The sequence below is a fragment of the Sebastes umbrosus genome, chromosome 3 (assembly GCF_015220745.1).
Source record: "Sebastes umbrosus isolate fSebUmb1 chromosome 3, fSebUmb1.pri, whole genome shotgun sequence".
Taxonomy (NCBI): domain Eukaryota; kingdom Metazoa; phylum Chordata; class Actinopteri; order Perciformes; family Sebastidae; genus Sebastes; species Sebastes umbrosus.
This window is the reverse complement of record NC_051271.1, coordinates 30,038,719-30,053,297: the sequence shown is the minus strand read 5'-3', so window position 1 is coordinate 30,053,297 and position 14,579 is coordinate 30,038,719. Positions and strand designations below refer to the sequence as shown.

Genomic DNA, 14,579 nt, shown 5'->3' with positions numbered 1-14,579 from the left:
CTGTGTGGCAACACTGTCCGTCACTTTCAGTGGCAGCTTTCTCTGGGCTCTGTCATATTCCACTGATGTTGAATCCTACTTTGGAAATATTAGTCAGAGTGCAAGTGGAGCGAGCGAGCGCTGCCTCCAGAGGGCCTGAAATAATTCTGCAGGACTTATCAGAGGATGAAAACGCTTTCTAAAGCAACAAACACACACACACACACACGTTGTTACGACACAAAGTTATATATTGCTGCAAAAAATCGCCAGCAGTTTACATAAACCCATGTATAATCCACTGCTCATCTGCTCTTTCTGTATGTCCATGTTATTCACTCGTATTTGCTTACTGATTTACAAAAATTGGCACAATGTCTAAAAGAGCAAATCTGTCAAACACACAATGATGTTTTCTGTGGTCTTAGACAGATTTGGATACAAGAGCAGCCAACTGGTGTTGGATTTGCTGCTGAGCACCTTGCTTCACGTATGCTGTGGCACAGTGGCTTCCCAAGGACTTAATATAATACGTCCACAGCACTCACAGATGTGACAGGGGAATACATTGATCCTGGATTAGAGAGATGAGGTGACCAAAGCAGAGAGGAGTGAAGGATGGAGAGGAGGAGGAGGAGGTAGGATGTGTGAGAGAGAAATGTGAGGGTGAAAATCTGGAGGGACAGAGTCAGAGGAGAGAGAAAAATCTAAATCAAGAGAAAAAGAGGAGGACAAGGAGAGACTGGTGAGGTAGCTAGATGTCTTCTTCTGGTTTATTCCTGTGAAACAAGTGCTGACAGAGAAGGCCTCTGTCTCCCCTCCTTTAAGCCAGAGTGTGCACAGATAGTGGGGTAAAAATCCACACTGTCTGCAAATAAATGCTGGTCAAAGAGTGTTTATGAGGAGTATTTGTTGGGTTACGCACTCAAACTGACTAGACATAAAAATCATGTCATGAACTCACAACCGGTACAAGCAGAGGTGACCGAGAAGAGATGATACAAACGGTAGGAACAAAGGAGGAAGCACAACTAAGACATAGTATGAACTAAACCCTGAATTAATTATGTTTAATTGTACACAAACAGTAGACCCTGAAGATCACTTAAGTCTTACATTCAAAGAAACAGTGTGTAAAGTTTCAGGGGATCTATTAGCAGAAATGGAATATAATATTAATAACTATGTTTTCATTAGTGTATAATCACCTGAAACTAAGAATCATTGGGTTTTCATTAGCTTAGTGTGTGGGTCTTCTTCACGGAGTCCGCCATGTTGCTCCACCATTTTTCTACAGTAGCCCAGAACGGACAAACCAAACACTGGCTCAAGAGAGAGCCTTTCACATTTTTACGTTACCTGAGGGCACCGTAGTTCTCCGACACACTTGTGAAACTGCAGTAACGTGAGCCGCAGGCTGCAAAACCGTGTAATCATGTAGTCTCTTTCCTGATTGGTGTCTGTGCCTCACCTGAATATTTAAAACTGGCATTACGTCTTGAGTGATCACACTGATGACGGCTTATAGCTGAAATACGTTTGTTCGTTTGCCCAGAATAAACTAAAAAAGACACTTTATCTGTGAGTGCTGGTGATTTGAAAACCGTGGTACCGCCAGCCACCATCTGACTTCCGTTGCTCCTACAGTAGTGTTATTACAGTAAGGATGGCCTCTGAGCGAGGCAAACGGCGTTACCATGGTTTTGCACGGTTCGTATGATATCTTACGAAAAAGTTACGAACGTCAAGCAACATGTGTCAATTTCCGCTCGTTACTTGCATAGCCTGCAGTCTTCACAGGAAACAATTTCCTTAGGTTTAGGCAACAAACAGCTTAGTTAGGTTTAGGAAAAGATTGTGGTTTTGCTTAAAATAATGCCGGAAGTGGCGTAACTTAAATACATAACAAATAAATCAATGTTGACTTCTGGTTTCACACAGGACATGAACACTGGTCTCCTGGGCGAAAGTCCTGTACTTTTTGACCCACCCATCGAACCCATCCACCCTTCCACCCCGACCTTCTCCCCATGCAGCATAAAATGTTATTTATACTTCCTGATCCACGATTAAGCTAATTAGGCTACACAAATTGATTTTGTGGGATATACATGAATTACAGTGCCCTACTTTTCGTAGGTATAGCTATGAATAGTGTATGGAACCAGCCTTTTGTGTGGCGCTGGTATACAGAATAACAGACTATTACATCCTCAGACTTCAGGAATCTTAAATTTAAGTATAAAATGGAGATAGAAAAAAAGTGTTAAACCACAAGATACAAAAGACAGTCAGGCCTGCATGGTATATGGAATATTTTTTGGACCATACGTCTTTATTTTATCATATAAAATCATTTTATATGTTTGTATTGTTATATCTGAATATGCATTCATTGATTTGGCCACTTGGGGGTAAACACAACATTGACATATTATCACCTTCTAAACTTTGATAACTTTGATATGATGAACTTGTTAGCAAACACTTGCCTATTTACACAGAGCAACATCATCATTCATCTGGAGTCGTGTTTCTGGTCACTTGGCGACTGTAAGTTCAATATTCACTCTCTTTTAGCTCTGTTTTTGGTCTCTACCAACTCCTGAGAGAAATATCTGTCTCTTTAGCTAAAATGTGCCACTATGTTCACCAGCTAGTCGCTAACTGTGTCTGTCTGTTGTTCGGTGCTGGACAGGTAGACTATAATAGGTTACTAGAGCTTTATCACTGAAAACAGCTGCTCAATGTTGCGGTTGAGAGCGGTGAGACTGAACCAAAACTGTAAAGTTGCGAGCTTTAAAACCAAAACAAGGAGCTGAATGAGGCTAAAACGCTCTGTAAAGCTGAGGGGAACTGCAGTGTTGGTAATGATCAGTGCAGGGAAGAAGTACTCAGATCTTTTACTTAAGTAAAAGTAGCAATACCACAGCGTAAAAATACTCTGTTACAAGTAAAAGTCCTGCATTCAAAATCTTACTTAAGTAAAAGTACAAAAGTATTAGCATCAAAATATACTTAAAGTACCAAAAGTAAAGGTACTCATTATGCAGAAGGACTCATTTCAGAATGTGTATTATAATATTGGATTATAATTATTGATGCATTAATGTGTTCATCACTTTAATGTTTCAGCTGGTAAAGGTGGAGCTAATTGTATTTACTTTATATACTGCTGCGTAGTTTAATCCATAATAATATATCATAATTTATTAGTTGATTTATAATTTGTATTGATAATCAAAATCTGCAAAGTAACTAGTGACTGAAGCTGTCAAATAAATGTAGTGGAGTAAAAAGTACAATATTTGCCTCTGAGATGTAGTGAAGTAGAAGTATAAAGTACAAGTACCTCAAACTTGTACTTAAGTACAGTACTTGAGTAAATGTACTTAGTTACATTCCACCACTGGTAATAATGAGCGAAACCTTTCATATCCACACATAGTCATTTGATCCATTGTGAATATAAAAATATTGATTATTTCAAGTCCATATTAAACTAGTATGTACCAGTAGTGTCTCAATACAATCTACAAAAAACATCTAACCACACAGATCATTTGTAACTGCCAGTGTAAATGTAGTACAGGTCACACGATCCATCTTCTGTGATAATGTGCAAACATTCCTCGGTCACGATGACCATGTTCAGATTGTGAAATGGTGAAATTGTGAAATTGTGAAATTGTGAAATTGTGAATATTGTGCGTTTTCAAACGTGGCAGTCAAACTGAAGACTGAAGGAAGTGTTTCATAAAGAGGTTTTAAAGACAGCGGCCTCTTATAAATGCTGTCTCACTGCTTCAATATGAGTGCAGACAGCTCGTGTTTATTTTTGGCAGCCTGAGTAATGCCGGTAGATCGCCGGTGAGGGGTTCGCAGGCATGCCACAGATGCCAATGCTAGATTTACTATTTATATTCAAGACTTGGTAACACTTTATAATACAGCCCGCAATATCAGCAGCAAGTGTGTGTGTGTGTGTGTGTGTGTGTGTGTGTGTGTGTGTGTGTGTGTGTTATGCTGCAGGTCAAGAATAGCGGGAGTGTCTTGGTTTATGAGGATTTGGCTGGACATACCAGTGGGCCCTGGCTGCTTGGGTGAGGCTCTCCCAAAATCCCTCAGAGGGCAGCAGGGGTGAGTTAAAGAGATGGGGTGTCACCTCAGAGGGACGTGGCAGAGAGAGCGGACGTAGCGGTAAAATTCCACAGTGCTTTCACATCGAATATGGGGCACCTCAGTGTTTGACAATGTGTAGCACCAGTGATGTCCTGGGCTCTTTGACTCATATCCATCTCTCCCCTCAATACATTTTCTGTGTCTTTAAATATCAAAAAGATTCACAAACAAAATCAAAAACAGTGAAGCATATAATAACTTAAACCTGTTAAGCCAATATAATAATAATATGCTTCCATATGGTGCTACATTCGTGAGTTAGAGGGTACATGTGAGGAGACGAATCGTATCCTCTGGGAGTAGGTCAGGTCCGTCACATACAGTACAAAGTTGACGAAGGAAAACACCGCCACCACGACCTTGCTGTCCCATGGACACTTCCCCTGAGGGCATGACGACGGTCTCCATGGAGAGCCATATTTTGTGTCGAAGCAGAACACCGGCCACACCACTGACGCGCTCAGGTAGAGCAGAACTTCCAGGAGGGTGCACACCACCACGAAGCGGTCAAAGGGCAAGCAGCGCACAGCCTTAGTCCGCCCACACACAGTCATGACGACCACCAGTGCAGTCAGAGCAAAGCAGAAAGCATAAACGACAACGCAGAAGATTGTGGCGGCGTAACGGGAATACTCGCTCCCGTTGGCCAGAGCTCCAAAGATGATGCAGGCCACAAAGCCCTGAACGACTTTGAGGAGGCCAGACACGGTGGCCATGTAGCCCACCACAGCCTGGCCTGGTCTGGCTCGGCACAAGGCCACTTCAGCCCCGTAGGACAGAGCACCCAGGATGGAGCAGACGGTCACAGCGATGCGGAAATTTCGGACATCACAGCCGGCGTAGGGGCACTCGGATCGGACAAAGAAGAGTGGGTAGACCACAGAGGCTGTCACATACCTGAAGAAGAAGAAGACAGAAAAACATGTGTAGATATGATGTCCACCAACCAGGGATAGTTGGGGCAAATAGACCATGAGATGCATTTAAAAGGTCTGACAAAGCAAGTGGACCTTAAATTGCAATTTTTTTTGTAATTAAATCTGTACTAATTTATTTTTTTGGCCACTTTGGGGCAGCACAACAAGCTGTAAACACAACACTAACATATTATCACCTTATAAAGTTGATATGGTGCACTATGGTTTATTTACACCTCAACATTAGCATTCATTGAGAGTTGTGTTTGTGTCCATTTGTCTAATATTCACTCTCGTTTTAGCTCTGGTTTGCTCTCTAGCAACATCTGGCTCTTTAGCTGTTAAATGCTCTGCTTCGTTTACCAGCTAGTGTTAATGACAGCTTTGTGAAGGTCTTAATGCTAACATTTTTATCTAGACAAATATCTTTTAAAAAGTAATGCATCCACAGAGCCTTTAGAAAGGTGCCGAATAAGATTATTGCTTTTCCTAAAAAAAAAAAGTTGTATGATTGGGAATTAAGCATTTAAAAAAAATTGGTGGGTCCAAAATGAATGTTTTGTTTATCTCTGTGGAAGACATCTGACGTTTGGTTCCTACTTCTAACAAGGCTTGTGAGTCAATAGTAAACCGACATTGGTATCACATGTCTCAGGCTGGTCTCATACACTGTTCGTAGCATACCTATGAAAAGTAATGCACTGTAATTTGTATATCCCCCGAAATCAATTTGTGTTTAATTCACATATTCGTGAACCAGGAAGTACAAATAGTGGCGAACGCCGCATAGGGAGGAAGTTGGGATGGATGGGTTGGTCAAAAAATACCGGACTTCCGGACAGGAGACCTGTGTTCATGTCCCGTGTGAAACCAGAAGTCAAAGTTGATTTATTTGTCACGTTAACTTACGTACTTAGTTAACGCCACTTCTGCATTTATTTTAAGCCAAACCATGATCTTTTTCTAAACCTAACTAAGTACTTTTGTTGCCTAATCCTAACCAAGTCAATCTTTTCCTAAGCCTAACTAAGACATTTTATTGCCTAAACCGAAGGAAGTTGTTTCCTTTGAAAACGGAAGTATATTTTGAAAAGACTGTGTGCATGTAACTAACGGATATTGACGTGTTGCTGGATATTTGTAGGAAAACAAACGAAAAAGGAGGAATAACTTTTTTGTAAGATATCATACATAGCATGAGTTGCATGAGAATATGTTGCATGTCTGAGTCTCACTAAACTCACTAAAAAATATGCAGGTTGTGCAACAAACTGGCAACCTCTTGTTGTGAAGTGAATGCAATGGAACGGAGAAGGGAGTGTAACATCTAGTGGCTGAATGTTATCAATATTATCAATAGCACCTTTAACACCGTCGACGGTATATCTTACAACTATGTAAGACTTTTGGCAACCTTTATAATCTAACACAGTATTCCTCAATAATTTTCCACTTACGATAAACATGTTATTAATATACAATATTAAAAGTTTGGCTCGGTCTGGGACGATAAATGAGTCAATGAATCTTTGCAGTGAATTTGAATTGTGGATTGGTGGACACACATTTGTTATATATATATATATATATACTGTGTATATGGAGGTATTGAGGGTTGAGATGAAAGTGAAAGTGTCATTTTCATTCATTTTTCATTTTTTTCACATGATGCAAACAAAAAATGTGGAAGCAGAGCCATGAGTCTAGTTTAGTCTGAACATCAGCACCCCAAACTTAACTGAAGGACAGAGCTACACCTGAACATGTGACTTACATGAGCGTGGCGAAGGCGGCACATGTGACGGTGAGGTTGTCCCAGGATATGGGCAGGCAGCTGTAGAGGCGAGTGGCGTCCAGAAAAAACACCACGACCGTCATGGCGAAGCAGAAGCACCAAGCCGCCATGCAAAACACACCTTGTGAACCACTGTAGCCGGCACTGTGGGTTACCATGGCAATCACAGCACAGCCCATGGCTAACTGACAGAGACGGGCAGCACCCAGAGGTGAGCAGAGGGCCCTCTTGTTGAGGTATGGACCACCCTGTGAATCCATAACTGGGTGAGCGTGGGAGAAGAAATAAATATTCAGCAGTGAGTTCTTCAAGGGGTAAAGCCTTCAGGACCTCAGAAGGATTCTGGATGTCCGCTAGAAGATGATGAAGTCTTAAGCAGATCAAAGTTTTAGCTCAAGTCCAAAGCAGTCCCACAAAAACAAGAACTGAGAAGCGTCTTGGTGCAAAAGATGTGATTATGACATCCAGAGATCAAATCCAGCCTGGAGTGTTTCTCATTCTAGATCCTTGATGAAAGTGTGGCAGGATATCCAGATGGTCAGGAAGCTGCTGTTGGTACCTTGTGTGGGTGGATGGGCTCTGGGCTTTGGGTGCATTATTCTGTCCCCACCCAGGCCGTGTTTACAGACTTGGTGGGGACTTTCTGATACTCTATATATATTTCTGTGTTGATGAATCAGAGCATTTCACAGACATAACGTATGACAAACACAGGGGAAATCTCTCTTTGAGATCCTCTGTAAGAGCTCAAGCTGTCCAGGCAGGCACACACACTCACCTCTCTGCTGAGAGACCTCACTGACTCATCAATCACTAATATCCAGACTCAGAACTGAAAGTCCAGGATGTTTATCCAGCCGTCGTCAGTCGAGTCTACTGGGAAACAGCTCCAACTCTTCAGCTGAAATGGTCCGGTCCAGATCTTCTTGAATCTATTATCCACATTTGTTTGGTTTCTGTTGCTGTTCAACACGCACTGTGTGAATCCATGCGGCCACGTGAGTCAAAGACACGCATCAGCTCTCCTCAAATGTCAACTCTCATCTTCTTACCTTCTCTCTGTCACACACTCTTCCTCACACACTTTCTCCTTCGTCACTGTCCCTCTCTGCGCTGTGAGGAAGGGGTGCTGCAGGTTCACTCACACCACAGTGGAAGTTATTTAGGGTTGGGCCATCAGCACATGGTTGGTGGAGGGATGTGTACATGTGGTTGGGCGTGGAGTCGGGGCACGCAGACACATTGCAGGCCCTGTGGAATGAGGTTCGATTACCGATCCCACGGTGTCACAGAGTGCACAGATCAGGACCAATATAAGATTAAATTACATAGCTGACATGACCAGAGAGATGTTAGATCTGAGCAATGAAAAAACTGCATTTAAAGGTTAACACTCCTTCCTGCTTTCATCACCAGTTTTTCAACGACCCCCACCCCCTCTGCACAAGAGCCAATAATTCATGCTCAAGTAGGCCTCTCATCTATGGAGCCTCTAGAGATCAGTACTCTATAAATAAATAATTGATACATTATAAATTAAACATGAATAAATAGTGTCAAATATATTAATGAACCAATACATTGTGAAATAATTTAAGAAATCATTTAAGCTCCTGATTATTATTATTAAATAAATAAAATGTGTCATGAAATAAAAATGTACTTGTGAATCATGGTATTATAAAATAAAAAAGAGCATTTTGAATATAATATAAAAATGAACCCCAGTAATACTAGGGCTGTCAATCGATTAAAATATTTAATCGCGATTATTCGCATGATTGTCCATAGTTAATCACGATTAATCGCAAATTAATCAAACATTTTTTATCTGTTCAAAATGTACCTTAAATGGAGATTTGTCAAGTATTTAATACTCTTATCAACATGGGAGCGGGTAAATATGCTGCTTTATGCAAATGTATGTATGTATTTATTATTGAAAATCAATTAACGTCACAAAACAATGACACATATTGTCCAGAGACCCTCACAGGTACTGCATTTAGCATAACAAATATGCTCAAATCATAACATGGCAAACTCAAGCCCAACAGGCAACAACAGCTGTCAGTGTGTCAGTGTGCTGACTTGCTTCAAACTGCATGGGATTATCATAAAGTGGGCATGTCTGTAAAGGGGAGACTCGTGGGTACCCAGAGAACCCATTTACATTCACATATCTTGAGGTCAGAGGTCAAAGGACCCCTTTGAAATTGGCCATGCCAATTGGCATATGATGCCTGTATCTTCACTATTCCTTTAAAATTGAGCCCACTGTATCCTAAAAATCACAATTTGCGTTAAAGAAATTAGTGGTGTTAAAACAAATTTGTGTTAACGCGTTATTATTACGTTAACTTTTACCCTAAATAATACACAATGTCTTATGTATTAAATAATGAACACTTTGGGGCTCAATACAGCATCATCCATACCTCAGAGCTCATTATTTAAAGTTGTATTAATTTATATTTTTGGCCACTTGGGGGCAGCATAACAAACTGTAAATACAACTTTGATGTATTATCACCTTATAAAGTTATTATGGCCAACAAAGAGTTAGCAAAGAGTCATCTATATACACAGCAGACGGGCAGCAACAGCATTCATTCAAGTTGTGTTTCCGGTCACCTGATGAATGTTAAGTCCAATATTCACTCTCCTTACAGCTCTGTTTTGTGATTTATTGCCAAAGTAAGTTTACATGGGCTTACAAGCAGGCAGGAGGGCAGACCGGACCATGCTGGGAGCAGGCAAAATGAGTCCAAATGAGTCAGTAAGGCAGGCAGGCAGGTAACAGACACCAGAGGCTCAAAATCACTGACAGAAAATCAGATGGCAACACTGATGAGCTGACAGGGCAACAAAGCAAGTGGAGCGGTATACTGTATGTAGTGAGTGACTGATGAGGGACTCAGGAGAACTGCAAAGCTGGTGATTTTTCCAAAATGTGAAACAAACAAATGACAAAAGCCCATAACAGAGAGGACCATATAGTGTTCTGGGACACTGAACACACAGACTAAGTAATAAACTGTTGTAGTAGCGAAGGCTCGGTGACATCTTTTATTTTTTCAGTAGTAAACTTTGTGTCAAACTTTGTAATGTTAGTCCATTTACCATAATTAACATTTACTTTAAATTCCAGTTACCCATTTCCCAAACTGCTGCTTTTTCTAATCTATCTAACTATGGTAACATCTCATGATGACCAGCAGCCTCAGTGAGCAGTCCTCCGCTCTCTGGTTTGATCAGATCTGTCCTCCGGTCTTTGTCTCCACCTGCAGGTGTGTGAGAGTCTGTGGTCTCTCTGCTCCACAACACTTTACACTCAGTCATGTAAAAATATATACAACAGCTGCATCTGGATAATGCCAAAAGGGTTATATGAGATCCATAAATTATAAGGTCTGCACAGTATGTATGTACGCTCAAATATTGTAATGGAGATATACATTCTTTAATAACTAAATATGGAAACATATAAATAGATAAATAATTGTAGCCGAGAGTGAAAGCGAAAGTGAGGAAAGCAATGTTTAAGTCAAGCCTGATGTTGCCTAACACATAAAAGAATGATCCCAATCACTTCCACACAGTGAGGCATACAGCTTATTAATTAATTATTATTAACACTGGTATCGGATCGGTACCCGGTATCGACTGATATCCAAAGCCCAGGTATCTGTATGTCCCTAAATGCGATACTTTTATATGGCACATTTCTAAAGCTCTATGGATGCATTATTTAAAAAAAAAAAAGGATTCATCATCATAAAACTATTATTAATACGACCTTTAACATGATCAATTAACCAATAAGGTCAATATTTTCATCTTGATCGTGACCACAAAGTATAGACCCAGTGGCCAGTTTGTTGGGTACATCAAGCTGAAACTAATGCAATCTACCACCACAGCCCTGCAACAAATCCTTTGTGGTCATTTTGGAGGCTGTTGTTTAGATGGGAGTGTTGTTTAATTTTATGGCGTTACACTGTAACTTTAGTGTTACCAATATTTTGTGACATAAAGAGGGTTCACAGAATAAAAGAAAACAAAATTGCTATTTAACAGTTTCACCAAAAACGAAACATCATAGCCTTCATGAAGGTAGGCTTTACTGCAGGGCTATTGTATTAGACTGCAATAGTTTAAACTAGGTGCACAGATACATTAAAGGCCATATGTAAAGTCCCTCAGTGAAACACTACACATACAGTGAGTCACATTAACATAAACGTTGCCTTTCTCATTAAAACAAACTATTAACGCTAGTTACAGTAGGAGACCTAAGAGAATATGAAATACATTGTTGTGCTTTGTTCTACCTCCGGTAAAGGGTATCTCAAGATTTTGGGTGTCTTCCCACTAACCTATACGTTAGTCTCCTCAAATAAAATCAGCACTCACGTAGCTGAGCACCACTTTGGTTAAATAGCTCAACTTCTATAAATGGGTTCTACTGTTTGCTACGGTTTCTGTATACTGTAATAGCGTCTCCTTTTGATATCCGTGTCCCACTTCTTCTGCCACAACTCCCTCACTGCCTTTCTTATTAACGATTTGGCCTCACCTTTTCCAAAAGAAACTTTCATTATTTCATCATCATTTAATTTCAATGCTCTCTTTGCAATCTCATCTGCCCTCTCATTACCTTCCACACCAGCATGAGCAGGAACCCAACAAAACTGTACATTACTGAGCTTACTTACTCTTTGTATTCTCAGCATTATCGTAAATATCTCCATCAATAAATCATCTCTTCTTGTTTCTTTTGAATTCAAACTATTAATAGCTGCAGTAGAGTCTGAACAAATGACAACTTTCTCAGGCCTTACCTCTTCTATCCTGATCAATCAACTTAATAACTTCCAATTGATCTAAAAGTAATAATTCGAGAGAGCTCAGTTTAGTGAAGCTGTTAAGTGACTGTAACTTTGTCCTGGTTCAACACTTTTCTGGATAAGAAACCAGAGAAGACGACACACGTGGTGATGGTGACTTTCCCATCCTTGTGATGAGCCCCCAATTATTGCTTAAATGTATGTTGGTAATACAGTCTCCTCATTGTCATACAGTGATCTGGTGAAGATTCAGATACTCAAGGATGACACACACAAGCAAACAGTAATAAACTCGGAAAAAAAAGTTTGGAAATCAGTGTATTAAATGAATAAAGTGTAAAATTGCCAATATGTCTTGTTTGTTCCTTGTTACCGATAGAGAGTTAAATCATCTAATCCACCAAGCAACTCAAAACAAGAGTCAATACCAACAGGAGAATACACTGTTTACCATTAGCAGAGCATTTTGGCAAATTTTTCTTGGGCGCTACCCACACAATCAGCTGTGCTGCTCATCCCACAAATGCATGATCCTTACAAGTTGGACATCATTGTGAAGGTAAATAAACAGGCTTTCCAACCATGTAAAATACAATGCCAATTAGCATTGTAACAACAGAGAAGTAATCCACCAAACACAAATTTCCAAACTTTTTTTTCCGAGTTTCTGTTCCTGTGGTGCTATATGTCTGATAAGTCCAGTATTGTGTTTTTATGTGTCAGTTTACAGTAAAGATTGTGTGGTTACATCACATGCATGAAAGATGAGTGTTGATTTATGAAAGGGTATATTGAGTGGGTGTTATTGAATACTCGATTCTGATTGGTCCATCACAGACCGTTGCTATGGGCGCAGTTCAGATGTCGGATGCTAGAGGACCGTCTTGTGTAAAAATCTTGATTTCTTCAGTAAGTAGCTGTGTGTCCCTCTGTCTCCATAGTAGGCCTACCTGCCCCATCAGTGACCTGTAGATAACCCCCTGACCGTCGGTCCCTCTCTTCCTCCTCATCATCACCCGGTAAGACCCCGGTTCACCACGCTCACTCTGAACATCTCCACTGTTTGGTTGCAGCAGATAGCAGGTTTAGTAGCTTTGCTGTATGAGAAAGATATCAATGCAATAGAAAAATGTTGCAATTTAGAGCTATTTAAATAGATAGATAGATAGATAGATAGATAGATAGTAACTTTATTGATCCAGAGGGAAATTCAAGTTCCCAGCATCACAGTTCCATAGTGCAAAACATGTTAGTAAAAAGGCATTAAAAAAGTTAGTAATGCAAAGTACAAAGAACAAAAAAATATACCAGATATAAAAATACAAGGAGATGAAGAAAACTGTTAAAACTGAATATAGTGCAGGGTAACAACTGTGATACAGGACTATTAAAAAAGTGAATATAGTGCAGAAGAGACTGTTAAAAATTAATATATGAAATAGAGGGAGAAGCTGTTCACTCTTGTAGCTCAGTTGTATTTATGTGTCCAGTTATACATGTTTAGATAAGGCGATAAGGCTGTGTGTGTGTGTGTGTGTGTGTGTGTGTGTCAGGGTTTTTGGTGTCATTCAGTAATAATTAGAAACATCCACTGAAGTTTGCAATAGTTAGTGAGTATTTGTCCAGAAGCTTTGAAACCCAAAAAGAAATAATTTTGGGCAGAAATCTAAAAGGTGGATATTTTTTCAGGGTCAGCTCATTTTTCATAACAAATCAGAGTTGGAGCTAAAATTCTGTTGTTTGCAGATTCTCCAGATGGGAAAGCGTGAAAGGCAGGAGGCAGACCCGCCGTACGTCAAGAAGCCTCCAAATGCATTCATGGTCTTCATAAAGGAGCAGAGGGCAAATGTGAATGCCCAAATAAACATGGGAGGCAGAGGCAGTGCGGCCGTGAATACAGTGCTGGGACAGGTGGTAAGTGTGTTTGCTCCGTATGTTTGAGACACTCAGTGTCACAAACTCGATCAAAGTTTCAAAAATTCTGCAGCAGAGCTTGTAAAAAAATCCTCTAATTCTAAATCGTCACATCTGTAGTTGTGTGTCAGTCTGTGTGTGTGTGTGTGTGTGTGTGTGTGTGCGCGCGCTAACAGTGTGTTGTTGTCTGTCCACAGTGGTCGTCACTGACCAGTGAGGAGCAGGTCAAATATTATGACATGGCCAATGAGGAAAGACTGCTCCACGCCAAGCAAAACCCTGAATGGACAAGCAGCAATAACTATGCAAGTACACCCTCATACATGTTTATATCACTACACACTCAACTAACACGAGCTGATGAAACACAGTCACTGCAAAGAAATGTTATCAGCTGATATCTGATGGAAAATCAAATGTGTTTTTGTGTGTAGGGCAAAAAGAATAAGAAGCCCCGGAGGCTGTGTGTGTCAGTGCAGACAGCGTTGATGGAGCCTTCCTCCTCACGAGCAGCTGTGACGGCGGCGCTTCCTCACACTGAGACAGTCCCGGTGCTGCAGCCACAAACACAGACTACAGTGACTCTGCCTGTGTGCGACATGTGTCACCTGCCACAGCTCTATAAGGTCGGCCCTGCCTGCTGGCTGAATCCTCCAGGCCACGTCGCTGGCCTCTCCTGCCGCACCGACTCAAACACAGACAGAGTCCGCACACTTAGAGGAGGACAGGTGTCTCCCAATGATGGAGCAGCCACCTTCCCCTCACAGCTTCAGCTGTCCTCCTCTCCACACATGGACATCTGATCTGGAGTCATGTTCTTTATTAAATAAATAAATAAAAAGAACATTCTTTTAATTTGAAAGTTGTCCCATGTCATGCTATTCAAGCGAAGCAGTTTTAAACGCCATCATATTGTTGGTTCAACACAGGAAAACAGCGTCA

At 40.7% G+C, this 14,579-nt stretch overlaps 2 protein-coding genes across 2 annotated transcripts; one reads left to right on the top strand and one right to left on the bottom strand.

Moving 5' to 3' along the window:
* Positions 1–3,319: 3,319 nt before the first annotated feature.
* Positions 3,320–8,065, bottom strand: LOC119485235 (myeloid-associated differentiation marker-like protein 2). Its single transcript, XM_037764630.1, has 2 exons — positions 6,853–8,065; positions 3,320–5,058 (listed from the first exon to the last, which is right to left on the bottom strand). Exons 1-2 carry the CDS (start codon positions 7,131–7,133, stop codon positions 4,407–4,409), a joined length of 933 nt encoding a protein of 310 aa, XP_037620558.1. The 5' UTR covers positions 7,134–8,065; the 3' UTR covers positions 3,320–4,406.
* Positions 8,066–12,570: 4,505 nt separating this feature from the next.
* LOC119485236 (transcription factor 7-like 1) lies at positions 12,571–14,499 on the top strand. Its single transcript, XM_037764631.1, has 4 exons — positions 12,571–12,742; positions 13,470–13,637; positions 13,835–13,942; positions 14,072–14,499. Exons 2-4 carry the CDS (start codon positions 13,479–13,481, stop codon positions 14,438–14,440), a joined length of 636 nt encoding a protein of 211 aa, XP_037620559.1. The 5' UTR covers positions 12,571–12,742; positions 13,470–13,478; the 3' UTR covers positions 14,441–14,499.
* The last annotated feature ends 80 nt before the right edge of the window (positions 14,500–14,579 follow it).

What these genes read in the sequence shown, in the direction of transcription:
- LOC119485235 (XM_037764630.1), bottom strand. Translation starts at nt 7,133, where the DNA reads ATGGATTCACAGGGTGGTCCATACCTCAACAAGAGGGCCCTCTGCTCA. An exon ending in GCCGCCTTCGCCACGCTCAT is followed by an intron (nt 5,059 to 6,852) that starts GTAAGTCACATG and finishes CTTCTTCTTCAG; the next exon opens with GTATGTGACAGCCTCTGTGG.
- LOC119485236 (XM_037764631.1), top strand. Translation starts at nt 13,479, where the DNA reads ATGGGAAAGCGTGAAAGGCAGGAGGCAGACCCGCCGTACGTCAAGAAG. An exon ending in ATACAGTGCTGGGACAGGTG is followed by an intron (nt 13,638 to 13,834) that starts GTAAGTGTGTTT and finishes GTCTGTCCACAG; the next exon opens with TGGTCGTCACTGACCAGTGA. An exon ending in GGACAAGCAGCAATAACTAT is followed by an intron (nt 13,943 to 14,071) that starts GCAAGTACACCC and finishes TTTTGTGTGTAG; the next exon opens with GGCAAAAAGAATAAGAAGCC.